Source organism: Ursus arctos, unplaced genomic scaffold (genome assembly GCF_023065955.2).
Source record: "Ursus arctos isolate Adak ecotype North America unplaced genomic scaffold, UrsArc2.0 scaffold_15, whole genome shotgun sequence".
In the NCBI taxonomy this organism is placed as follows: Eukaryota; Metazoa; Chordata; class Mammalia; order Carnivora; family Ursidae; genus Ursus; species Ursus arctos.
The window spans coordinates 26,088,456-26,114,571 of record NW_026622819.1 but is presented as its reverse complement, the minus strand read 5'-3'; the positions used below and the strand labels follow the sequence as shown (position 1 = coordinate 26,114,571).

General features: G+C 42.6%; 1 protein-coding gene across 2 annotated transcripts; it reads left to right on the top strand.

Annotated features, from left to right (window-relative positions):
* Positions 1-891: 891 nt before the first annotated feature.
* Positions 892-22,879, top strand: C1QTNF3 (C1q and TNF related 3). Of its 2 annotated transcripts, none has more exons than XM_026506775.4 (6): positions 892-1,190; positions 6,492-6,603; positions 8,821-8,975; positions 12,348-12,477; positions 17,592-17,691; positions 20,959-22,879. In XM_026506775.4, the coding sequence occupies exons 1-6, from the start codon at positions 927-929 to the stop codon at positions 21,116-21,118; spliced, it is 921 nt and encodes a 306-aa protein (XP_026362560.2). In that variant the 5' UTR covers positions 892-926; the 3' UTR covers positions 21,119-22,879. The 2 variants fall into 2 exon arrangements, with proteins under 2 accessions (XP_026362560.2, XP_026362559.3); XM_026506774.4 differs by having other exon boundaries at positions 1,000-1,409.
* Positions 22,880-26,116: the final 3,237 nt, after the last annotated feature.

Here is a 26,116-nt window from a genome sequence, read left to right as displayed (position 1 = left end):
TGTTCACTTAGCAGCCGACACTTGCCACTCATCATCCCTGTAAGTCCCAGGGTCTCTGCAATTCTCCGGGGGAGGAGGGGGGCAGTGGCTTTTTGTTCTGTGAGTGAATGAGTTAATATTAAATGAAATGATATGTAAATAGAAGCAATTTTTAATGGCAAGGCTACATAGATTCCCTTAATTTATTATCATAAAGAAGTTAGGAATATCCATTGGTTCTTTGGCCAAATTAATAAAAATGTAGCAAATGAAAGAAATGATAATTCTCTCCATCCTGATCTGTTTGAAGTAGCGTGTTTGGTTTGGCGCTTTCCATTTCTTCCATTTTAATCAAGAATATGTCAGAAGGATGAGTAGCCAGAGACAGACAACCTTCTATTACAAAGCAGGATGTTGTATCTTCATCTGGCATCGACTGGCTTTAATTTAACCTTGGCCTTTGGAAACGCAGGGCAAAAGGAAATATAACCCAGCACGGGGAAATGCTTTTGCTAAACCGGGAGACTCTGCACCTGAATCCAGCTCAGTACTCTGGAGTCACCCAACTGCCTTCTGCTGGCGTCTGGAAGAAGAAACAAGTTACTTTAAGTGGACCAGGTGGGGAAGCATTAACCGTACAAAGAGAGTGCGTGAGCTCCCTCAATCGCCCTGAACCAGTTCCCCCTGCCATTCAGACAGAATTGATGCAGTTAAGCCCAAATTTCCTGGCAAGCCCGAGGGCAGCTTTTTCCAAAAGCATCTCAGACCGCGAAGGCACATGTCTAATCACGAAAGCAAACCTCTGGACACAGGCTCTCTGTTTCCAGCTGGTTGTGTATGTTTCCTTCACACTTGAACAAAACGTGCCAAGGTGTGACATTTACGAACCCTACCAACTGGGGGCTGCGCACACAGACCCAGTTGCCTGCGGGGTGGGAAAGAGATGAATGGGGGCTGTCCTGCCTGAGGAGGAGGACGGCTTCCCCTCTGGCATGCCTGCAGCCTTATTTATTACACACCAAAGTATAAAACCTCCCAGCCGGCTGCAGCTCGCATCTCCAGCCCTGGCATCTGCCCGAGAAGCCCTGCCGTCTTCTCCCGGAGGCTCTGGGGCTCTGTTGAGAATCATGCTCGGGAGGCAGCTCGTCTGTTGGCACCTGCTGGCTTTGCTTTTCCTCCCATTTTGCCTCTGTCAAGATGAATACATGGAGGTGAGCGGAAGAGCTAATAAAGTGGTGGCGAGAATAGTGCAAAGCCACCAGCAGACTGGCCGTAGCGGCTCCAGGAGGGAGAAAGTGAGAGAGCGGAGCCATCCTAAAACTGGGACTGTGGATAATAACACTTCTGCAGACCTAAAATCCCTGAGACCAGATGAGCTACCGCACCCTGAGGTAGATGACCTAGCCCAGATCACCCCATTCTGGGGCCAGGTACTCGGAATTCTCTTCTAAGGATTACTGGGAAAGCTTAACGAGTTTTGTTGTTCTTTTTTCAGCTATGATTCTTAGGATCAATGCTTTCGAGAACTCTGCTCTGCTGCTTGTCCGTGTCTTTCTGGGTTGCTCTGGGGGACTGGGGCGGGGGGGGGGGGGGACTACTGATCTCTGTTAGAAAATCAGCAGAGCTGAAAGGAGAACAGAGCAGCCAGCTCCCTGCTGTGCTATGACTTGATTGCTTTCTTGCTCTCTTGGTGTGGAAAGAAGTGCTGACCTATGCAGATAGACGGATCCTGGAGACAATCATTTGCAGATCCTAAAACAGTTGGATTTTCTTAATCCTTCCCAGCAGGGAGAAGCTGCCCTTTGAGTTTTTCACTTTGATGTGGCAGTTTACTGTGACATTTCATGCCAGCCTTGTTCATTTGATTTACAGTGTCTAGGTTGCTAAGCCTCTATGTTCAGTCTGCGAACCATAGAGTTAGAACAAAAAAGATTGCATGTGTGTTAAAAGCAAAACTTCATTGTGTGATTTAAAGCCTGATAATCACTGAGGGCTTGATTTATTTCCCTGGGTGTGAACTCAGCACCCAAGGAAACATCTGTAACTCTTCTCGGGGATTATTGGAGTGAGGTCAGGTTTCAGTGTAGTAATTGGTGAAACTCAATTTAATTTAAAACATTAAGAACCGGACAAAATGGATTTTGACTTACCTTCTCAGCATCTTGCATGCTGAAATCAGAGGAGGGGAAAGAAGAGTTACCTTGAATTATAGGAGCTTTGAACAAAGAGGTTTTACAACCAGAATCAACTGTGTCTTTGCATTAAATAGGCCCTGGAAAGGTTCATGCAGTTGAAATCTAAGCCTGTCCTCTCACAGACTGAAAAGTTTGGGTTGAGACTGGCGATCAGCTGGAGATCTGGATCTGACCTGGGATTTCTAACTCAGCTGCATGGTGCAGTCGCCCAGACTGTTCTGTGAGTCTGTGTCAAGAAAGAATTGTTCCTTGGAGCGCCTGAGTGTTTCAGTGAGTTCACCATCTGCCTTGGGGTCAGGTCATGATCCCAGGGTCCTGGGATGGAGCCCCACGTCACATCATGCTCTCTGCTCAGCGGGGAACCTGCTTCTCCTTCAGTCTGCTACCCTCCCTCCCGCTTGTGCTTGCTCTCTCTCTCTCTCTGTCAAATAAATAAATAAAATCTTTTTTAAAAAAAATTGTTTCCTTAAGGAGCCACAGAAGAAATGATAACCTCCAAATACAATCTTATTTTTCGAAGAACACTTTTAGAGATTGTCGTTTCATCTGACAATCTTTTTTTTTTTTTTTTTAAGATTTATTTATTTATTTGAGAGAGAGAGAGAGAGAGAGTGCAGGGGGCAGGGGCAGAGGGAGAGCAAGTCTTACGCAGACTCCGGTGCTGAGCATGGAGTGGAACGTGGGGCTCGATCTCACAACCCTGAAATCACAACGTGGACTGAAACCAAGAGTCGGTCGCTTAACCAAGTACACCTCCCAGGCCCCCGCACTTTTTTTTTTTTTTTAAAGTAATCTCTACATCCACCGTGGGGCTCGAACTCACAAACCCCAAGATCAGGCGTCACAGGCTGTACTGACAGAGCCAGCCAGGCGCCCCTCATCTGAGAATCTTTTGACTGGAGGGTGACTCATGCTACTTTGTATTTTTTTAGTGGTGAAGACATTCTCATTTCCGTCCAAGCTTTGACCTGGACTTTCCATTTCAGTGGGTGGGATCTTTGTGGGGCCCTTCCTGGCCCTCACAGTGTGAGCTTCCAGACGCAGCAGAAGGCAGATGCAGGCTGTCCTTTGTTGTCATTTCGTGGCAACCAACACCCAGCAGGCCACTGGAATCCAAATTGCATTTCTACTTCGCCCTACCTTCCAGTCGTAGGCAGCCAGCCTGCTGGAGTCCGATGAGGCGGGCAGCAAGTCACTCCCTGGCTTTCTTTTTTCCCAAGGGGCTCAGGGTGGGGGTGGGGCTTCCAAACCCTCCTGGGCTCCTGAAGTATTTTCAGACAAACCCCCAACAGGAGATACTGAGGCGATTCAGAGTCATTGATATTCCGGCGCGCTTCCCTAAAACTCATCTGCCGATGGGTATGGAGACTCACTGCATTGAGGGTTTTCCTGTGTCCCCTTCTTCCCTACCTTCCCCACCTCTCTTTTAATTCTTCTTTTTCCTCATTCATTGTTTCATCTATGATTTCCTGTGCTTCACTATGTGCCAATTTCTCTCATGGGGATAAAGAAGCCCAAGCCTGTCTCCGGACAGTTCTGAAGGGCTCTCGTGGGGATCAATGAATAGATAATTGAATACCGTGTGATAAAATCTCGGCACAAAAGGCAGTTGGGGAGAAAGTGCCAGAGTGGTGGCGGCTGCTGCATTGGATCTGAAAGGTGAGACAAAAAGGATGGTTATCCATGTAAGAAATAAAATCTAAAAATATGTGGGACAGCAGAAATGAGGAAGCCTGGGAGGGATGGGTGCAGCTGGAGCCCCTGAGCTGTGCAGGGAAAACACAGGATGATCTCAGCGCCAGCCTGAAAGATTCTGTGGGCCGGTTAAGGAGCTTGGACCTCAGTTTGCCAGCCAAAGCTGTGTCTGTTTGTTCACAACAGGGCAGTGAGATGGTCTGGTGTGTGTTCTAGAAAGAGGACTCTGGCCATGGGGTTCGTGGTGGGCAGAGTGTGCCGAGATTGGGGGAGAGCAGACCTGGGCTCTCTTTTCCAGGCAGTTTCTTCCTTTATGAATCTCTTCTCCTCCTCCTGGACTCCCTTCTCCCCTTCTTCCCACTCCCCTTCTCCTTTCTCTTTCCTCTTTCTTTGGCTAAAAAAGGAGCTGTGGGCCCTCTTTCTGAGAAGTCACTCACTAATAGCAGAGCTCAAATCTGAGTGGCTGCCCCATCACCTCCATCCACAAAATGGATGGGACTTGTCTTGGAGACACTCTGCTCCTCCCATGCTGCTCATTCTCCTGTCTGTGGCTTTCAAATTTGATCTGATGATGAGAAAAGGATTGATAAACTTAAGAGGGTGTATGTAGTGACTCCCTAGCACGTAATTGTCCCTTACCTAGGTGATGCCTGTGAATTAACACATCTTGTCCAATTTGTTCTCAGAGTCCCTTACAAGGCTCACAAGCATTATTCCACTTGACCGTAGTGTGAAGGACCAGGCCAGAGGAACATGTGAAATGTTGTAGGAGGGCTCTCAGGACATGACCAGCTCGGAGCAACTAGGAGACTCTCCCTGCTGGGGTGGCAGCTCTCTGCTTTGGAAGCGCTCCCAGGTGGCTTGGGCACATACCCCGGTCTTAGCTCTGGTACCAAGCAGCCCCCTCTCCTGGAGCTGACCTCTCACACTCAGACACTAGACTTCACAAATAAAATCTTTCTAAACCATTATTTGAGGTTTAGAAAAGACCTTAGTATCTTTGCTTTCTCTTGGAGCTGGAAAGAAATTTCCCAACCATTTTACCCAGTGCCCTAATTTAGTAGACAAGAAAAACGATGCCTGGGGGGAACGTGCCATCGCTAAAACCACACAGAACTGAGAAGGGAGCTCTGGTCCAGGACAGACATGTTCCTAAAATTCTTAGCATCCCAGGAACTCAATTCTGTTCTTTAATCGCTCCCTCTTCAGAATTTTCCCTCCTTCTCCCCCAAAGCCCTTTATTGGCAGCCTTGGATTTCTTGGAACTTAAAAAACTGTATTTCACATTAGCAAAATCATACCAGGAAATTATGACGTACGCACTTCTCAGATTGCACTCTTGGATTAGAAGGTGGGGCGGTGCTGTGGCGTCTGACTTTCCAAGTGTCTGAAGTCACTTATCTCAGACCACTTGCTTTAGCTGATTTTCTTCTCCTCCACCAGTTTTACCCAAGGTTTTTACAGTATCTGTCCAGTGTGGGACCTGGTGGGCAGAAGACTAGACAGGCTTTAGCTCCACTCTGTGGCCCCTGTTCACTTGAGACTCGGACTCCGAGCTGTTGAAAGAAAATGCTCGGACTACAGATATCCGCTTTGCCCCTGAAGAGTGTGGTGGAGGCCTTTAGGGAAAAGGCATGAGGGAGTGAGGAAAACGTCCAGGCCCATTTTTGATTAAAAAAAGAAAAAAAAAAGTGAAGTCTAAATGTGCAGCAGTGGAAACCTTGACCCTCTTTTCTGCTTGGATTTCTAGCAATAGAGAAAACTTGAATTTCAAATTCTTCCTTCCTTTCTCCCTCCCCCAGCCCGCCCTCTTTTTCTACTTCTCTTTCTTTGGAATCCTTTAGAAACAATATGCTGTTTTCAAAGGACCACTGAATTATAACTCAGGTCTAGGAAGTTTCCATAAGTTAATGATATAGTAAGAGGCGCGTTACCAGTTTAGTGCCGCTCTAAATTTAATCAGCGAATCTGGCTCCTCCGCTCGAGCTGGAGCTCCTCGACAGTCAGCACACAGTTTAGAAATTTTTCTTTAAATAAATAAGCAAGTCTGCTCCGTGTCATATTTGAATACACTTAGTACCCGTTAAGTACTCCGATCCCAGGACCTTGAGATCATGACCTGAGCCAAAGGCAGACGCTCAACTGACTGAGCCACCCAAGGGCCCCATGGATGTAGAAATTCTTAATAACTGTATTGGAAGTTGATCATTCTTACCATTTGAGGGTCACCTACTCAAAGGAGCAACAGGAGAGGCGCCTGGCAGCTGGGAAAGAGAGGGCTGCCTCCAAGTCCGCCTCTGAAGGGGTTTCCTCCTTGGCCATCACCGTCACCAGTAGCCTCAGGACAGCACTTCCCAGAAATACTGCCCCACCCCCTGCCAGCACCACGCTCCTTGCAAAGAGCATGCCCTTCTTTGGACCCTCTGGCTTCCTTGTCCTCTTGGTCATCTGCTCTCTTTAGCTAGCATGCCATTCAAGCCCTCACCCCACACCAGCTTTTCTGATGCTGTCGTGGGTTGTCTGGAGTTAAACTTACCCAAAAGACAAGACCAAGGGAAATTCACAAGTCCTCCTGACTCCCCAGTACCATTGTCTGAAGTTTCTCTCTGTCTCTTTTTAAAGTCTCCACAAACCGGAGGACTGCCCCCAGACTGCAGCAAGTGTTGCCATGGAGAATACAGCTTCCGAGGCTACCAAGGCCCTCCAGGGCCCCCCGGCCCCCCTGGCATTCCAGGTAAGGATGAGAGAGATACTCTGTTGCCAGTCTAATTGTGCACCGAGCCAAACTAGGAACGAGGGCGAATCAAGATAATTTGGGTTCACTTGTGTGTGATCCAAAGGGTATGCGTGGGCAATCCGGAAGAGAGTTCGGGAGGGGACTGGGTCTACAGAGCCAGTGAGGTGGAACGGTATACCATAAACTCTATAGTGTTTTTAATTAGCCCTCTTGCAGAATCCCACAGGCGTTAGGCATCCTGGGGCACCAAGTCTCCGGCAGTGGGGGGCGGGGGGTCTTCACCAGCATGGGGTACAGAACCATGGGATCCTATTGGACATACTCTTGTTTGGGCATTTCTGCCACGATGTGCTTCATGCAACACCCTCTAACTTTCAGGGAACTTATAAAGTGAAGGTGGCGAGGAGAGGAGTGCCTACTGGGCTTTCTAGAGCCCTCTCCATAGTGCCATTCACTGAACTACACAGCCTTCTGTTTGATTCTGTGTCTAGTTGAGTTTTTCTTCCCTTAGTCTCAGGGTCTGTCCATGGTCAGCTATCTCTTGGTTGACGTTCATGCCTCTCTTGGGCTCACGGGAACATTTTTGGGCTCCAGCACCACATGGCGGCCTGGAAAACGCTGTCGGTCTCCTTTCAACCGCCTACCCTACTGAGTGTGCCCCAGGCATGGGAGGTTCTGAGAGCTGGCTCATGTCTGGCATCAGCCAAGGAAAGGGTAGCTCAGATTCTCTCTGTCTCAGGACTCCCAAATCCACCTGAGGGTAGTTGCTTTCCTCTTCCCTGGGTCAATTCCTGGGGTAGGACTTTTTCTCAGGGTTTGACAGAAGTCCACTTGCTTTTCTCTCACTTACCCTTAGTGATGTTAACATTTATCAAAGGAGTTTTAATTTTTTTAAAAATATTTTATTTATTTATTTGAGAGGAAGAGAGATGGGGAGAGAAGGAGCACGAGCAGGGGGGAGAGGGAGAAGCAGACTCCCCACTAAGCAGGGAGCCAGACATGGGGCTCGATCCAAGGACCCTGAGATCATGACCTGAGCCGAAGGCAGACACTTAACTGACTGAGCCACCCAGGTTCCCCCAGTTTTAATTTTTTAATTTACTTTTGAGTGGCTTCTCTTATGCAACCAAATTTAAAATGAGAAAACATTCTGTTAGACTTTAAACCGTAAATACTGTCTTAGAGTCTATGTCATTGAATGTCAAGGGCAGCTGCCAGCAGGTGCATGGACTGGGGGTAAAGAATACTCAGCCTCTTACAATCTGAGGTCTAAACTCTCCTGAAGGTACAGAACAAACTGGCCTTGGCTAAATGTTTCCCAATCCAAATGGCCTTATTTTGGTCCACTGACTTGTAAACACAGTCAAAGTTCATTTATCTGGAGGGTTTGCAAGCCTGGTATAATACCTGACCAAAGATAGCATGCAAAATAAACAGGGAGAGGGTGCAAAATTCAACAAATATAAAATAAAGGAAGAGTTGTAGAAATTGTCTCTTAGTGGCAAAGTGAAGAGTTCAAATCATTATCCAAGTCTGGCTTTCAAAATTACTGTTACAATTTGTATCAGTGATTTTACATCTCCCTCAGTGATAAAAGTGGTGCATGCCCTGTATAGAAATTTCAAAGAGACAAAAAAGTACATAGCATGACACAAAAGCTAGTCATGTTTCATCCATTCAGAAAAAAAACACTGGAAATGTTTTTATGTAATATATAAATACTATTTACACATAATATTGCACTGTCTCTACTGATTCATAACTTTTTTATCTAAAAGTATCGTGAACATTATTAAATGTTATTAAATATTTTTCTTTGGCATTCTTTTTCTCTGATGATATAACATTATTTACTGGGATGTACCATTTTTTTATTTGGCTCTTTCAGTATTAGTGGACACTTAGTTTGTTTCTAATCTCTGCTGTTATAAATGGTACTTTGATCATCAGTCCTCAAAATTTTTCACCCAACTCTTGCTTTATAGGAAAGATAGGCTTTGGAGACTTGGGTAGCTAAGGCTGTCTTCAGTGTCCTGTGTTAGAGATCCCATTTGGCGATGGCCCCTTGGCTGTGTTCTGGACTGTTTCAAATGGTCTTCTTGTGCAATTGAGAGCGAACATTTTTGAAGAAAGGGTCTGCCTTTGAATCACAATAGATGGTCAGTGTGAGTGATGGGGGCTTTCTCCTATGATGCCTTCTGCTTGTAATTTAAGGAAATCATGGGAACAATGGCAATAATGGAGCCACTGGCCATGAAGGGGCCAAAGGTGAGAAAGGAGACAAAGGTGACCTGGGGCCACGAGGCGAACGAGGGCAGCATGGCCCCAAGGGAGAAAAGGGCTACCCAGGGATTCCGCCAGAACTGCAGGTAAGTCACCTTGGGAAGATCTCCATGGGACTTCTAAACTGCCCAGACCCTCACAGTGCAGGAGACAGAAGGCCCAAGTGCCTCTTCATGCCCTCATTGATGGCTGCTGGCCCACTTGCCCACATGCCCACATGTCCACATACCCACATACCTACATGCCCGAGGCTGGCTTTGCTCACCCCCGCTACAGGGCGTTCGCAGGCAGCCTGTGCTGTTCAATGAGCCTTTTGAAATCATTCTTAGGAAGTTGAAATTCAACTCCCTTCTTTGACCAAATATACAGCAGCCCTGCATATCAGCTAATGTCCCATTTTCCAAATCGGAAGAGATGTTAAATAAAAAGGTTTTGGCAACTCAAATATATAAATTTTAGATGTATAAATGGAGTGTGTCTACTTAGAATATTTTATTTATTCATTTTGTTACATTTATGAATTTAAATCACATATACGGATATTAATATATAAGTATTATTCTCTATCAACTCTCGATCTTATGGCACAGTTTTTGTTTAAACTTTTCTCATCAGCATCTTCTTTATTGCTAGAGACATTTTATTTTTTGACTCATCCATCCTAGTTTAGGTTAGACTAGATTATATTTATTTCAGCTTAACGTGTTTTGAATCTATTTATGAGGCTATAATTGAATATTTTATCCTAAGTTTACGTACTCATTTGTCTCTCATTTATTTCTCTTTTAAGTGATGTTCAAAATTCTTGTTGCCAATATCATCTAACACTCGCAAATACAAGGTTAGGTCACCAAGAAAATTACTAAGTTTTGGTTATTTCTTTATTTTCTGGCCGATATTTTTAAAATTGATTTTTCCAAGGGATTCCTAGTGACATTGAAAGCTAGCATTTATTATAAAGGTTGTTTTGGGCTGGTATGAAACAGTAACTGTGGCTAAAATAAAATACAGATCTTCCTTAACTTAGGATGGGGTTACGTCCCGATAAACCCATTCTAAGTTGAAATATGGTAAGTCAAAAATGCATTTAGTATACCTATCCTATGGAAAATCATAGCTTAGCTTAGCCTACCTTAAACGTGCTTGGAACATTAGCCTACAGTTGGGCAAAATCATCTAACACAAAGCCTATTTTGTAATAAAGTGTTGACTATTTCATGGAATTTATTGAATACTGTACCCAAAGTGAAAAACAGAACAGTGTGTGGGTAGAGAATGGTTGTTAAGTGTATCATCGGTTGTTGACCCTCTTGATGGCGTGGCTGACTGGGAACTGTGGCTCCCTGCCCCCGCCCAGCATCACAAGAGGGGATCTGTTGCGTATTGGTAGCCCAGGAAAAGATCCAAATTCAATATCTGAAGTATGGTTTCTACTGAATGCAGATTGCTATGGCAGCATCTAAAGCTGAAATATTATTAAGTTGAACCATCAACAGCTGGGGGCCGTGTGTCATTGGGAGACTATACCATAGCATGACAGACTTGTAAAGAACCAGAATACAGAGACTCTTGTCTAAAAGATCAACTGGGGTAAAACTTTGCCTTTTATTTGGGCATATCTGGTGGTCGTTTGACCTTGGAGACATTCCATCATTTTTCTGGGCCTCGAGTTTTTTAAGCTATAACCTGAGAGGTCTTGTGTATTTCTCTCACTGCTTTTGAGGTTTTGTCACTTGTAAATGAATGCTATTTAATAAATTTAGCAACCTGGGGTCAATGGGCGGCAAAAATTCACAAAGAAAAGAAGACAGATGCTGCTTGGCCAGATTAAAGGTGTCTAAGGGAGATTATGAAATTGCTCTATCAATTATTTTACTCTAAAGCCACAATCTAATAATTTGGGAGAACTACATCCACAGGTTTTAAAAGAGACATTACAGAGGAGGGATGATTGGCCTCAGGCAACCTGTAAAGAAGGGTGACTTCCAGGCCCCTTCATTTCCATTTCTAAAATCCCTCCTCTGCTGTCACCCCTCTTCTTTCCCCTTCCTTCTGAGTCCACAGCCCTCATGCTGTCTTTCTGACTGTCCAAATCCTTTCATTGTTGATTCTCCTAAGCCTGCTTTCCCCTGAGTCTTCCAAACTTCAAACACTTCCCTCTCAGCTTTCACCGCCTCACTTAAAACTCCCATTCACTGAAGACAGGTAATCCCAGCAAGCTAAAGAATTTATTGACCTAACTCACACTCAGTTACAAGGACTCGTGTGGATGGGGGATTGTTTCAAATGCGACTGTCTGATAGAGGTACAATTTCAGTGTGGGGGTTTTTCCCACACCACCAAACATTAGTCCCACACCAGCTAAGTGTCCTTATGATTCAACTCAGTTCTGACACTGCTTACCTGGAGATCGTGTCAGATTACAAGCTTAAAGGCTCAGCCCTGCAAGACCACCACCCCGAACTTCAGACTCTAAGCCCAGATTGTCATCTGTGCCTCTGACATTCTGACAATGAGCAGAGGCTAAGAACATTCCTGGGGTTCAAGTAATGTGCTAACCTGAACTCCGAGAAACAAGTTAGTTACTCAGTCGCTGGTTTGTTGTAAAAGGGCATAATTCAGAAACAGCCAGATGGAGGAGACGCATAGGGGAAGGTTTGAAGAAAGGGGTGCAGAGCTTCCATGCCCTCTCGGAGACAGAGTGCCACTCGCCTGCACTTCCCATGTGCACCAACCTAGAAGCTCTCCGAATTCCTTCCTTTTAAGTTTTTATGGAGACTTCATTGCATGAGCATGGTTGATTAAATCACAGGCCATTATAACTCAACCTCCAGCCGCTCTGCCCTTCCTGGATGTGGGGTGGGGCTGAAAGTTCCAACCCTCTAATCACAGGGTTGGCTCCAATGGCAACTAGCCCCCATCTTTAGGTTACCTAGGGGCTTTCCAAAAGTCACCTCATTAACATAACAAAAGACTCCTTGATCTCTCTATACACTTAAGATATTCCAATGGTTTTAGGACCTCTGTGCCAAAAGCTGGGACAAAGACTAAATGTATACTTATTATAAATCATAATATCACAGTTCTTTCGGAGAAAAAATAACAGAGTGAACAAAATTAAAAGGTTATTTGGCTGCAGGCCTTCTCAGCTCCTTTAATACGCTAATGTGCCTTTAATAGCTACAAGTAGATTTCATCCAAATTTTCCCAGTAATAGAATTTTAATATTTCAAAAAACATTTTGAAGCCTAATGCACCTTGAAAGTCAGGTTCAGAATTGTTGCTATATACTATCATTTTATTGGCTTCATAGCATAAAATGTTAGAAATTACCATGATTTATTTAATTTTTTTCTGTTTATTTCCAATCTACTGTTACAAATAATGTTGAACTAAACTTACTTTTGTAAAAACCTCATTTTTAAAAGTTAAATTTCCTATTAACTAACTTTCCTTAGATTGCATTCATGGCTTCTCTGGCAACCCACTTCAGCAATCAGAATAGCGGGATTATCTTCAGCAGTGTGGAGACCAACATCGGAAACTTCTTTGATGTCATGACGGGTAGATTCGGGGCCCCAGTATCAGGTGAGATGTAAAAATAAATGAATGACTGAATTAACCGACTAGCAATCTAGAAGGAAGGACAGAAGGAAGGTAGGAAAGAGGTGAGAAAGTGAGGGAGGAAGGAAAAGATGAAGGAAGAGGAAAAAAAAAGGAAGATGCTGAAAGAGTTGAGAATTCTTTCTGATTCCAGTTACAGCAGTCAGCTCATATATAGATTTCTGTTGGATTTCGAAGTAAATGAATTAGAATTTTAAAAGATGAATAATACACTTTTATTTTTTTTTTAAAGATTTTATTTATTTATGTGAGAGAGAATGACAGAGAGAGAGAGAGAGAGCAGGGGGAGTGGTAGGCAGAGGGAGAGGGAGAAGCAGGCTCCCGGCCAAGGAGGGAGCCCAACACGGGGCTTGATCCCAGCACTCTTGGCATCATGACCCCAGCCAAAGACAGATGCTTAAGGGACTGAGCCACCCAGGTGCCCAAGATGAATACACTTTTAAAAATAATAACCGTGGTTACTAAGATTTTGAACTGAAGGGAATAATCTCCAAGAGGGCATAGTTACCTCTGACTTTAAAACTTCTTAGCTCGTAATTCTCACAGTTTAAATGTGTCATAACAGTGTCCTCCTCTTGCCACCACCCTGAAGAGGACCTGATCCTTTGAATAGATTTTTTATTTGAATTTTTAAAATTTCTTGAGCACTTCTGCATTCAATTTCCTGTTGCTGCTCTAATGAATTCCCACAAACTAAGGGGCTTAAAATGACACACAATTATTCTCTTGAAATTCTGGAGGTCAGAAGTCCAAAATCAGTCTGACAGGGCTGAAGTCAAGGTATAGACAATGCTGGTTCCTCTGAAAGCTTGAGGGGCTTGCCTCCTGCAACTTTGAGAGGCTGTCGACATTCCCTCTCCATCAGCCACGTCATGTCAGTCTGTGCTTCAATGGTCACGTCACCTCCTGGCAGATTCTGACCTCCTTGGCTCTCAAGGATAGTGTGATTACCTTGGGCCCTCCTGGGTAATCAGGAATAATCTCCCCATCTCAAGATCCTGAATTTAATCAGACCTGCAAAGTCCCTTTTTGCCATATAAGGTACCATTCGCAGCTCCTGGGGACTTTAGGACTGCGGCCGATTTGGGAATTATCATTCAGCCCCTACAACTTCTTTACTTTCAGCCACCACAAGCTTATTGTTCTGGGTAGACTTTTCCTGTTGTCCTTTGAATATGTGGATATAAGCCTTCTTTTTGCCCTGAAAAGTTTCTTTGAATTATATTTTAAAATAGAAATTTAAACACTGTTTTTCCTTCTCATTGCTCTACTACGGTGGGGTGGCATTGAGAGCAGTCCGACTTGTGTTAGGAAATCAGGCAATACATACGTGGGCACGTTGTCTATGGGATATTTTTGAACTATTATAAGACCAATGAAAAGGTCACTAGATTTCGGTTGTCATCATAGTGCAGCAATTCTAAACAAATGTCAATGATAAAATACTCCTCCCCTTTGGGGCTGCCCACTCACAAACATCCCTCCCCCCCAAACCTTAGGACACTACTGGTGAACTTATGAAGGACTTCAATTACGTTTTGTTGGTTTTGTGTTTAATTTTTCTTTGTCTGTCTTCTACATCTATTATTTTCTCGAATCTCTTGCTGTTTTTTTATTTCCATTTCATGTTGTTTGCTTTCTCTATCACTATTCTACGTGTCCTTCATTGCATATGCTGAGGATGAATTCTCCTTTTTGCTTCTTCCAATTTCTTCTGTCTTATTTCTGTGATGCTTTCTTAACTTTTTCTATGTCTCACGTTAGTCATTAGTCCCAGTTTTTGGTTCCTTCTCTTGTCTGGACATTTCTGCTGTTTAATAATGTTCTTTCATAGAGGGATTTGATTCATTAACATATTTTAAACTCAGGATGGAATTATTTGGTTACAGTTTTCATCTACTACCTGACAACATTTCTTCTCGGTGAGTATTCTTCCTCTATTGGTAGTTTCTGTTCTTTTCTACTTTCTAAAATTAACTGGTGGTTGGATGAGTTGGCTTTCCCTAGACCAGCTACAGGCAGTAGTTTCAGGAAGGGGAGGGACTTCAGCACTTCAGCATACTTCTGGGCTCCGTACCTCCGTGACTACCTCTCCTGCTACCAGGGGACTCATTCTGGTCTTTGCAGTGTGGCCCTTCTGTGTGTTTTCTCTGTGTGGCCACACTTCCTCCAACTCCCTCCCCAGACTGGGGAGACTTCTGAGACCAGCCTGGCACTTGTAGTTCTCTTGCCTTTAGGAGCCCTGTTTTTGCTGGTAGTTTCAGAAATCTGCCACTTCAAGACCACTCACCTCACTTTTTGTGCTTTATCTAGCAACCTTCCCCCAAAACATCACTTAGGCTTCATCTCATCCCTGCTCATAAGTGCTTCTTTTCAGCATGTTTGACCCTTCTCCATCAGGGAGTGTCTTTTTTCCGGTACTGTGAGATCTGCCACTGATTGGCCTCCTCAAAACTCCCTGCCCTGCCCCCATGTTGCCTCCATGGGACTGCCTGCTGTCTGTTGCATTTGACAGACTTACAAGTATTTTAAGTTTATTGGCTTTTTTCAGTCTCCTAGTTTTATGAAAAATGAATTCTTTCTGGTGTTTGTTTTCAATGCTCCTTATTTCCCTGTGTGGTATATAGAAGGAAAAGAAGAAAGTTTTGATGGACGCAGTCACCATGTTAAATTTGACACAAGTGCTTTTAACGCCTTGATTTAGTTTCCCACCCAGCTAAACTCAGAAATAAATGGACATATGAAGTGATAGAAGTTATCTTTCATCATGCTTCAACCAGTTTTTAACCTTCTTATGTGATTTTTTGCTCTGAAGGTTTACAATTTTCTTGTAACTATTTTCTTACACATATCTGGGCTGCAGTTTACATAAGCACCTAGAGATGCCTGGTGATTCTGTTGCTTTCAAGGGCTTTATAATCGAAGCTCAAAGATTTAGTAGTTTTTTAGAACTCTCTTGGGTCATCATTTGGTCATAACCATCATTTGCCTCCCACTTTAAACTTTGACCAATAGATGACAATTTTTTTTTTTTTAAATAATGCCTGTGTTGTGTGGCTCTTTTTTTATTTTGTAAAGATTTTTATTTTATTTATCTGACAGAGATAGAGACAGCCAGCGAGAGGGGGAACACAAGCAGGGGGAGTGGGAGAGGAAGAAGCAGGCTCATAGCAGAGGAGCCTGATGTGGGGCTCGATCCCATAACGCCGGGATCACGCCCTGAGCCGAAGGTAGACACTTAACCGCTGTGCCACCCAGGCGCCCCAATAGATGACAAATTGAGCATTTTCTACTTTTTTACTTTGGGAGTGATGAGCCAGCAAAGGCTGGTTTTTACAGTTACAGTAACACAAAGACCTGAAAACCATAGCACAAGTGTGTTGCCTCTGCTTTCGGTCTCTGCCCTTGCAGAAGAAAGCCATAGGTGCATAAGATAAATATTCACTTTTATATTTCTACCTCTAGGCATTTCCTTTATTCCCTATCTGGTTTCTCAGTCTGCTCTAACATGCTTCTGCAATCTATTCTGAATAGCAGCCATCATTGTTTCAAGAAAACTAATATCTTTTCCTGTCATTTTCATTCCAGCTTTATCTTCTTGAAGCATTGAAAATTGTCATGAGCGTGTATATGTGTGTGCATGTCTAATATGTTTTGTAAAATGTAAAAATCTAAACACACAAACTACGTTCTTCAGTCCTCTAATTTTGATCTGCTTTTACTTTTCAGCTGTGAACCAATCTCTAAGCATATGAATGGGTACGACTGATTTTTACACCAGGTCCTTAATCCCAGCATATTGAACGTACAATAAATAAAGCATAATCACACTTCTTTGCTTGGTTCAACTTGACTCAGAAGCAGGTGGTCAACGTGGTATCCTTACAGCTTCTCTCTTACTTGATTGCACCTTTGAAAAAGAGCATAGAACTGTGTCGTGCTATTTTTTTTTTTTAAGACGTTTCTGGGTTTTTCCCTTACATTGAAAACCTAAGGCCCAAGTTAATGGTATTAGGAGGTAGGTCTTTGGGGGTGATTGCCTTATGATGGCAGAATTCTCATACATGGCATTAATGCCCTCATGAAAGAGGCCCCACAGAGTCCCTTAACCCCTTCTGCCATGTGAGGATACAATCAGAAGTCTGGGACCTGCAGGAAGACTCACCTGACGGTGCTGGCACCCTGGTCGCAGCCTCTGGAGCTGCAAAGAATAAATTGCCGTTTTTTCTAAGCTACTCATTCTGTGGCATTTTGTTATACCAGCTCAAATGGACAAGGTCACAGTTAAAAATGTAGCATGGAAATCCGTAAGAGCTTGATGATGTATATTCATTCATCTTCCCCAATGCACTCTCAAATCCCACGTCATTTGGAGTTGGGAAGATTTGCCTTCTGCACATCTCTCTGTTAGTGGACTCATTTCAATCTTTTAGAGTGTATCAGGTCGTATTAAGTTCCTTTCTGTTAGGTGGCCTAGCGTCTTACAAGAAAACTCACATCTTTTAAAATACGTTGATCCTTTACAAATGAGAAGGACCGCTATTTTTAGTAGCAAGGTCATGCTGCTGAGTCATAGTTGAGTCTTTCTCTTTATTGTACATAATTTCACTACTTACAATGAATAACACGGTAAATTACTAAAACTAATTCTTCAGAACTGATAACCATTTATGTGCTAAAATGCTTCTAATCTCGGGCTGAGTGTACGCATCCATTGTAATGCTACACATGGCTCCCTTTCTTAGGCCGTGGAGGCCGTGTGTTCACCCACGCAGCGCTCTATACCTTGGCCAATATGAGTCCTGCGGCAGGTGCTCGTGCTCGTTCATTGATACCTAGGAATAGCGTGCACCTCACCGTAAGCACTTCTTAGGGGGAAATGGTACACACGCTGAGAAAGTCTCAAAAAAAATTAGTTTGAAGGCAAGAGCAGAGAAAGAAACACTCATACGAAGGCCTCTTGGAGCCCACATACCATATAGAATATAAACAAAAAATGTGAAGTCCTACAGTCTATCTCCCTGTCCTTGGTGTCTACTATGCTAACATAAATGGGGGTAAATACCCGCCCTTTCCAGGTGTGTACTTCTTCACGTTCAGCATGATGAAGCACGAGGATGTCGAAGAGGTGTATGTGTACCTCATGCACAACGGCAACACCGTCTTCAGCATGTACAGGTGGGTGCTCTTCTCCATCGCAGGCTTACTCGGACCACGGCCAATGCCAGGGACTGTGCAAGAGCCAACAGCTCCTGACTCGCCATCACTGAGAGCTCTCGTGTATCAACATACGGCCAGATTAGAATTACTATTTAGGAAGAAAGAAATCTGATGAACTTGAGAATAAGCGGGTTGATAGGAGGCCTTGAGCTAATTACTAGCAACACTCCCCATAACTAATCATTTGTATCCTTTTTTTTTGGTATCCTTTTTTTAAAAACGATTTTATTTAGTTATTTGAGAGAGAGAGAGAGATTGAGAACAAGCAGGGGGAGTGCCAGGCACAGGGAGAGGGAGAAGCAGGCTTCCTGCCTCTCGGGGAGCCCCATGCAGGGCTGGATCCCAGGACCTCACGATCATGACCCCAGCCCAAGGCAGACGCTCAACCAACTGAGACCCCCAGGCACCCCCATTTGAATTCTTTTCTTAACTCATATAATTTCTTTTCTTCTTTCTCGGCCTTTGCTTCTATTTTCCTACTCTCCCACCCCCTTTGCCAGAGTTTAGCCCTGTTGATGGTCTTCTCTACTGTCTTCCTCAGCAGGCAGGTAGAGAGTTAAGTGTAGGCCCCTGTATTTAGGCTGTGCTGCTGCTCTGATATTCATCCTAGCAACCTGGCCCTAGAGTTTCTTGTACAAAAATTATTTCAGGGCATCTGAGTGGCTCAGTTGGTTGAGTGACCAGCTCTTGTTTTGGGCTCAGCTCATATTGCATGGAGTCTGCTTGGAGGATTCTCTCCTTCAGCCCCTCCCCCCACTCGCTCTTATGTGCGCGCAGGCGTGCACGCTCTCTCTCTCTCTCAAATAAATAAATAAATAAATCTTTAAAAAATTATCTTAAAAAGAAATATTACAACTTGTTCTGACGTAAGCTTAGGATGTGGGAAAGAGGCAGAGAGCCAACATCTTTCCCATAAATAAATGGGTGGTGAGTTATCTATGAAAAACTCTGTGGTTGCTGTCTTATCCCTGTCATTTTTGATGACTTGGGAGGATTGCCATTTCTTCTGGAGGCTGGCCTCCAGTGGGGGGATGCATTTGAAAAAGTCAAAAGAGAAAAAGACAAGTAGGTGAAATTGCTGCAAAAAAAGAGATGCAAGGAGCACCTGGGTGGCTCGGTTGGTTGAGTGGCTGCCTTTGACTCAGGTCATGATTTCGGGGTCCTGGGATCAAGCCCCGCATCTGGCTCCCTGCTTGGTGGGGAGTGTGCTTCTCCCTCTCCGTCTGCTTCTCAGACCCACTCCTTGGGCTCTCTCTCAAATAAATAAATAAATAAATAAATAAATAAATAAATAAAAACAAATAAATTAAGTCTTAAAAGAGAGAGAGAGACTCAATATGGCAGCTCAAACACTACAGAGCTCTATGTTGCTTGATCAGGATGGGGAAGGACAAGGCAGAAAGAGGGTAGAGGAGGGATTGGGTGGAGGTAGGTTGGAAGGGAGGTGCTCCATCTGGGTTTTGAGAGATGTAGACTGGTGAAAGCGGTTCTGCCACTTGTAAAACTGACTTGCAAATTCTCCCTGGTCATTGTCATTGCCGTAGTCAGAAGGAGAAAAGAGCAGCAGGCTTGTGAGAATTTTTATGCATCATACGTTCTATTCAGAGAACACAGTTACATTGGTCCGCAGCCCTAACTCCCCTCAACCAATGCAAGGGCACGAGGAAATGCGGGCCTGCTCCTGTGGAAGCAGGAGACGGAGTCTGGTGAACAGCCAGGCTTCTCTGCTCCTCTGGCTACCAAGTATCTGTTGAATTCTTCTTCCTACATTTACAATGTGCATTGGCCCATCTCCACCCTCATGGAAGACAGCATGAACTGTAGTTCATGCAGCCAGCTCAGAGCCCCAAGTCCTAAGAGTGAGCAATCCTTTTTATCAGGTCAACCTCTCAGCTGTTTTTCTCTTTGCAAAGCCCCTGACTCTGTCCTCTGGGAGGACTTTCCCTGTGTATTTGTCTCCGTCTAAAAGGTGAGTAGGTTTTCCCTGGGGTCTTTCACACCCACTTCCTGCTGGTGCAAATTTGAGGGCTAAGAGTGTTTAGTCAAACAGCCCCAGGTCCTTTGTAAGCCGGGTGTGGGTGTCTGGGTAATACCAGTTCCTCAGAACGTAGCAGCCTTTTGTTCCTTGTGCAACCAGTCAGTTATACTGGTTAGCAAGCCACACCCAACATTCTTTCCTTGACAGATAGTTTTTCAGCCTGCTCTTTCCTTGATTCCTTGTCTTCATGCCCTTCATGGGGTAACTAGTCGTAGTTACCCCAAGGCCTTCTAAAACTATAGATTTAGGTAAAAAGGCAATATTTTAAATCCATATGTCACAGGCTGTGTCTATTAGATTGAATGAGAAGTCTTAATAGGACAACATCAACTTTATCTCTGCTGTCTCTGGTTTGAAAGCACTTGGCTTTTCCAACCCTGTTAGACCTCAACTTTCTAGACTCCCTTTCTGCTTCCTGTGCTTCAGACATGTCAGTTTTTGTCTGAACTCATCTTTTGCAGAAACATCTTACTAAAAGCAGTATTTTGGCTTTTCCGGTCACTTCCTTTCTTAGTGTATAGGCTTGGTAGACATAAGGTCTGCTTTCTACGTTATCAGATATTTTCCTAACTGTTTTGCCACAGCACAACACAGATCTCCAGATTTCAAGCCCATAATATTTGTCTTCTCAGTGCTCTCTGCCTGATACTTATTTCACCCATCCCCCTGCCCCTCTTCGGCAACCATCAGTTCCAATGAGCCAATGCAACATATTTCAGTTTGGGTTATAGCAGAACCCTCCTTCGGTACCAAATTTTAAATAAGTTGGGGTAGACTAAACTGCTATAACATTAATCTACTGGCTTAAACATGATAGAAATTCCTTTTCTTCTCATGAAACAGTCCAAAGTGGTTGTTCCAGGTTGGGGCAAGTGAGAGAGAGCTTCCTGCTACATAGTCTTCAATAACTCAGGCTGCAACACTTGGCTTCCAAGGTTATTCTGGTCATTGTCATTACCATTCCACGTGGTGATAACGAGGAAGAAGCAAGCAGAGGTGTTTGGGAGAGTTGTGTTGTCCAATCCTCTAAGTGGTACATGTCATTTCTGCTCACATGCCATTTAGAGAACTTAGTCATAGGACTTTAAGTGCGTGAGAGCCTGGAGGAGAAGGGGAGGACATATTTTGGTGAAGAGGTGACTTTCCATTGCGAAGACTAAGGAGTTGGTGCCTTCTTTTCTTTACAGCTACGAAACAAAAGGGAAGTCAGATACATCCAGCAACCATGCAGTACTGAAGCTGGCTAAAGGGGATGAGGTTTGGCTGAGAATGGGCAATGGCGCTCTTCATGGAGACCACCAGCGCTTTTCTACCTTTGCAGGCTTCCTGCTCTTTGAAACCAAGTAAATATATGAATAGACCAGCTCTACTTTTGGGAAGACTTATGGCTGAGCTGGGATTGTTTGATCTGAGGGACATTAGAGTTGAGGGTTCTACTCAGGAGCTCAGAAGAAGAATCCACGAAACGGTCTTCTCAAGTAAGCTTGACTAATATACTTGGCACGTTTACTCTTCCCCAGGCACCTAAAAAAGAATTCCCTTCTTGATAAAGGTTGGAAATAATTGTTTCCATCAAAGAAGTCATTTGCAAAGAATTTGGCTGCTCTGTTTTTAATTTAATAGCAACTTTCAGGAATTCCTGAGGTTTGGGGTTCATCATTCTTTATAACATTGCAGACACCAGGGTGCAGTGGTTATGATGGGGCCAGGCAGGAGCAAAGAAGGCACTTGCCAGGCAGGACCCAGTTACCAGAAACATTTGTGAAGCCTAGACTGGGAAGTAACACTTTGATCCAGTGGGTCAATATTTATGAATAAATATAGATATTTTTAGTAATTCCAGATAGCTTTTAGATAAGAAAGGTATTCACAATGCCCATAAATAATGGAATCCTCTTTTTTTTTTTAATAAGAGTACTGCTGTAATTAAATCTTGACTTGTAATGGCTTATATTTTTGGATATAGAATTTTCTCATGGTCCAAAATTGGGTTTATCAGATCTAACTTATTATATTGACCCTTTCCCATTGTGTTTCTTGGATCACAACAAATCTTTGTTGACCCTGGCCTGCAGAGCCAGCCGAGGCGAGGTTACATCCATATATATGGAGGGTGACCTTCTCTCTCAATTTAGAAATTCCCGAATAAACTTTACACTCACTGACATGTCATTTGAAGGAGCTGTAAATTCAGTTATATACAAACTAATGGATACAAAATATAAGGGTATTCCATTTAGAAGATGTAAAATAAAATTTCTTAACCTTTTTAAAAATAAAAAATTATATGACTTTTTTGATTACCGTATTTAGACAATACCTACAATGGAGCTGTGCTCCTTTACTTTGGCCTGTCCCTCCCCAAAAGGGACAAATTCAGAAAATAGTACCCAGAATTTGTTTATTTTAAGTGAAGAAAACATAATTGGAATATGTGTTTACCCTGATGTCGAACCATAATTAAAATGTACTAGAGAGATACCTGTCTGACACATATCATTTAATGAATTCCCTTAAAAGCAATTAGCTCTTCATTTATTTTCTGTTACAATTCAAATTTCCACAAAGGCTTTTAAACTATGGGTTTAATTGTATTGATTACCCCTTAGAGCTAGAAACAGAAAGAATTAATTAGGGCTGCCTTATTAGCTAACTTAATGTGCTCTATGCTCGGTTCTGTCTTTGACCCTTTCTTTCGATCTATAAATATTTTTAAACTCTTCTTGACCAACATAAGCAATGCTATTTTAAAATGAATGAATATCAGCCAAAGTGGGCTTGACTGGTTGATAATGTTTTTGTGATTTTGTGTATGTTCCCCACCGCCCCTGGGGCTGCGTGGTCATGGGTGTTGAGGTTTACTATTTCCAAACATTGTAAATATTTTGTAAAAGTGTATTGCCAGTAGACATTTGAATGTTGTATGTTGCCCAAAGGCAGTCCGTGTCTAAAGAACATACGCTATTAATAAAGTGCCTTAGAAGAAGATATTGGCTCAGCGTTAGATAAAACTGAAGTGAGAAAAATGTAAAAGCATTGTATGGAAATAAACATACTTTTGTTAAATGTATTGTTTTATAATGTTCTTAATAAAGTTGAATAGTCATACATTGTAAGTCACTATGGTTTGTTAACACAAAGTTAAAATATTTTCATGCACATGGTGTAAACGTCTATACATTGATGATGTGGGCACAGAGCATGGTCATTTGTCTACAAAATACTCCACTTTTCAGTTATCCCATTGTTATGACTTCAACCCTCTGCAACTTTAAGATATTGATGTTTGGAGGAGGTCCTTTAATGTAATCTGAATATCTCTAACGGAATAGGATTTTCATCACGTATATGAGGTCTTTCTATGTTGATGTAAATTCTAGTTTTCTTCGTAGTGGAGACACCCAGTTTGGTTGCAAGCAGGTGGAAAGGACTTTAGGCTTGCAAATAAGTCCCAGGTGTAAAAAAGAGTGATTAGTAAGGAAGGTGGGGGAAGGTCAAGATTGATTGTTTCACAATTTTACCCATGACCAGAATTGTATCTGGAAGATTAATTTTACAAGTTTTCATAAAATTGAGGATCTAAAAAGGAGATAGTAGGTAGGTATCATTTAAGCAACCAACTTTTGAAAAAAATCCCCTTTACCTATTTCACCCATCCTCCTGCCCCTCTTTGGCAACCATCAGTTCTCTGTATTTGTCTCTTCATTTTTTTCTGTTTGTTTGTTCATTTGTTTTGTTTTCAAAATTCTATGTATGAGTGAAATCATATGGTATTTGTCTTTATCTGTCTGAATCATTTCACTTAGTATAATACCTTCTAGGTCCATCATGTTGTCCCAAATGGCAAAATTTCACCCTCTTTTAGGGCTGAGTAATATTCCATTATATATATATATATATATATATATATATATATATATATATATATATATATATATATATATGGCATGTCTTCTTTAGCTGTTCATCTATCCGTGGACACTTGGGTTGCTTCCATATCTTGGCTATTGTAAGTAATGCTACAATAAACATAGGGGTGAATATATCTTTTCAAAATAGAGTTTTCGTTTTTGTTTTTGGTAAATATCCAGTAGTAGAATTATTGGATAATATGGTAATTCTATTTTTAATTTTTTGAGGAGCTATTATACTGTTTTTCTCACTGGCTGCACCAATACAAAGTCCCACCAACTGTTACAAGGATTCCTTTTTCTTCACATACTTGCCAACACTTGTTATTGCTTGTCTCTTTAATTCCAGCAATTCTGACAGGTATAAGGTGATACCTCATTGTAGTTTTGATTTGCATTTCCCCCAACAATTAGTGATGTTGAACATTGTTCATGTGTCTGTTGGCCATCTGTATGTCTTCTTGGAAAAAATGCCTATTCAGATCCTCTGCCCCCCTGCCTTTTTAAAAGATTTTATTTATTTATTTGAGAAATAGAGAAAGAGAGAGAAAGCATGAGTGGGGAGAGAAGCAGAGACAGAGAATCTCAAGCAGACTCTGCACTGAGCACAGTGCCCAACGCAAGGCTTGACATAGGGCTTGACCCCATTACCCATTAGGTCATGACCTAAGCCAAAACCAAGAGTTGGACGCTCAACCCACTAAGCCACCCAGGCACCCCCCTCTACCTATTTTTAGTTGGGTTATTTGGGGTTTTTTTTGGTGTTCAGTTGTGTAAGTTCTTCATTTATTTTGGATATTAAGCCCTTATTGGAGATAGCATTTGCAAACATCTCCCATTCCGTAGGTTGCCTTTTTAGTTTGGTTTTCTTCACTGTGCAAAAATAGTGACATTTTAAAAGACATACATTCTTTCACTAGCTATTTGGTTATTCTGAAATAGTGTTTATATGGAAGACAAGATAGATGCTTGATTTTTTTCACTTTTATTTATCAATTTTTAGAATAATGAGTTGGTGCCCTAGAAATCTTCAAAGGTGATTAATAAGTTCTCTTAAAAAGCATTATTATTAACATGATTTTTCATATATTTAATGTGTTTCAATCCACCAGAGTCATTATCATAATTTAATGGCTCCATCTTAATGGTCAGTGGGAGGCCCTTCAAATAAGTACCTCTATTCTTTTGACCCAGAATCAGTCTGGTGTGAATCTCTCAGCAGGGCAGAGGTGAGTGGAAACTAGATTTATAGCCCAACCAGTCTTTAATGTTTTGACCTTGGATGGGGGTCCAGCCTGAATTCAGCAACATCAGACAATTATGTAAGCTACCTGATATCCTTCCAATGAATTCTGTTGTATTTAAGCCAAGAATCTGATTGATCTAAGGGAAAGGGGTAGAAATAGAGAGACAAGTTAGGCTAAGATGGAGTACAAAAGCAAGTTCAGAAGAGTGACTGCAATGTAACATCATTTATGTAAATTAAAACTAAAAATACGACACATATAAACAAAATATGTTACATAAATAGTATAGCTACAGCATCAATAGATATAATAGACTGTGACCATATATCAAAATCATGGGAGTGCTTGTGTCTTGATTGGTGGAGTGAGCAGGAGCAAAGAAATGTAACCCTGGGTAGGAAGGGAGGGTAAAGGAGACTTTAGCTATGGAAGGTGTTAAAAGCAGCTGGCCTGTGATCTCTTTACTCCCTTTAGTACAGGGATGCCTTTGGGGTAAAGAAAAAGGCAGGTGACTCTCCTTGTCAATTGTACCTATTTACCTTGCATAAACAGATGAATGATATTTGCTAGAAGGAAGAGAATTTATCTATTTGATGCATTTAGTAGATAGCCCTGGCCATAGGATTACTTATGCTAAATAAACCCAGAATCTAGGAAGCATGGTTCCAGAGCTAAGTAACTCTCTGGGATGTAAAATGAAGTCTGTTAGGTACCTGTGAACCTCATTAGAGACCTAAACTATAGTCATGGGTCAGAGGGTATGTTAGTTTGCTAGGGCTATACCAAAATATCAGAACTCCCCACCCCCAACCCTCTTAACAGTTGTATTAGTCTGCTCAGGCTGCCATAATCAGGTATCACAGGCTGGGCAGCTGAAATAACAGAAAGCCATTTTCTCACAGTTCTAGAAGCTAAAAGTACAAGATCAAGGTATCTGCAAGTTTGGTTTCTTCTGAGGCCTTTCTCCTTGGCTGGCAGATAGCCACCTTCTGCTGTGTCCATATATGGCCATCCCTCAGTCCTTGCTTTCTGTGTCCTAATCTTTTCTTGTAAAGACACCAGTCATATGAATTAAGGCCTACCTGTATGACTTCATTTGACCTTAGTTACCTCTTTATAAGCCCTATCTCCAAATACAGTCACATTCTGAGGTACTGGGGTTAGGGCTTCAATACATGAATTTTGAA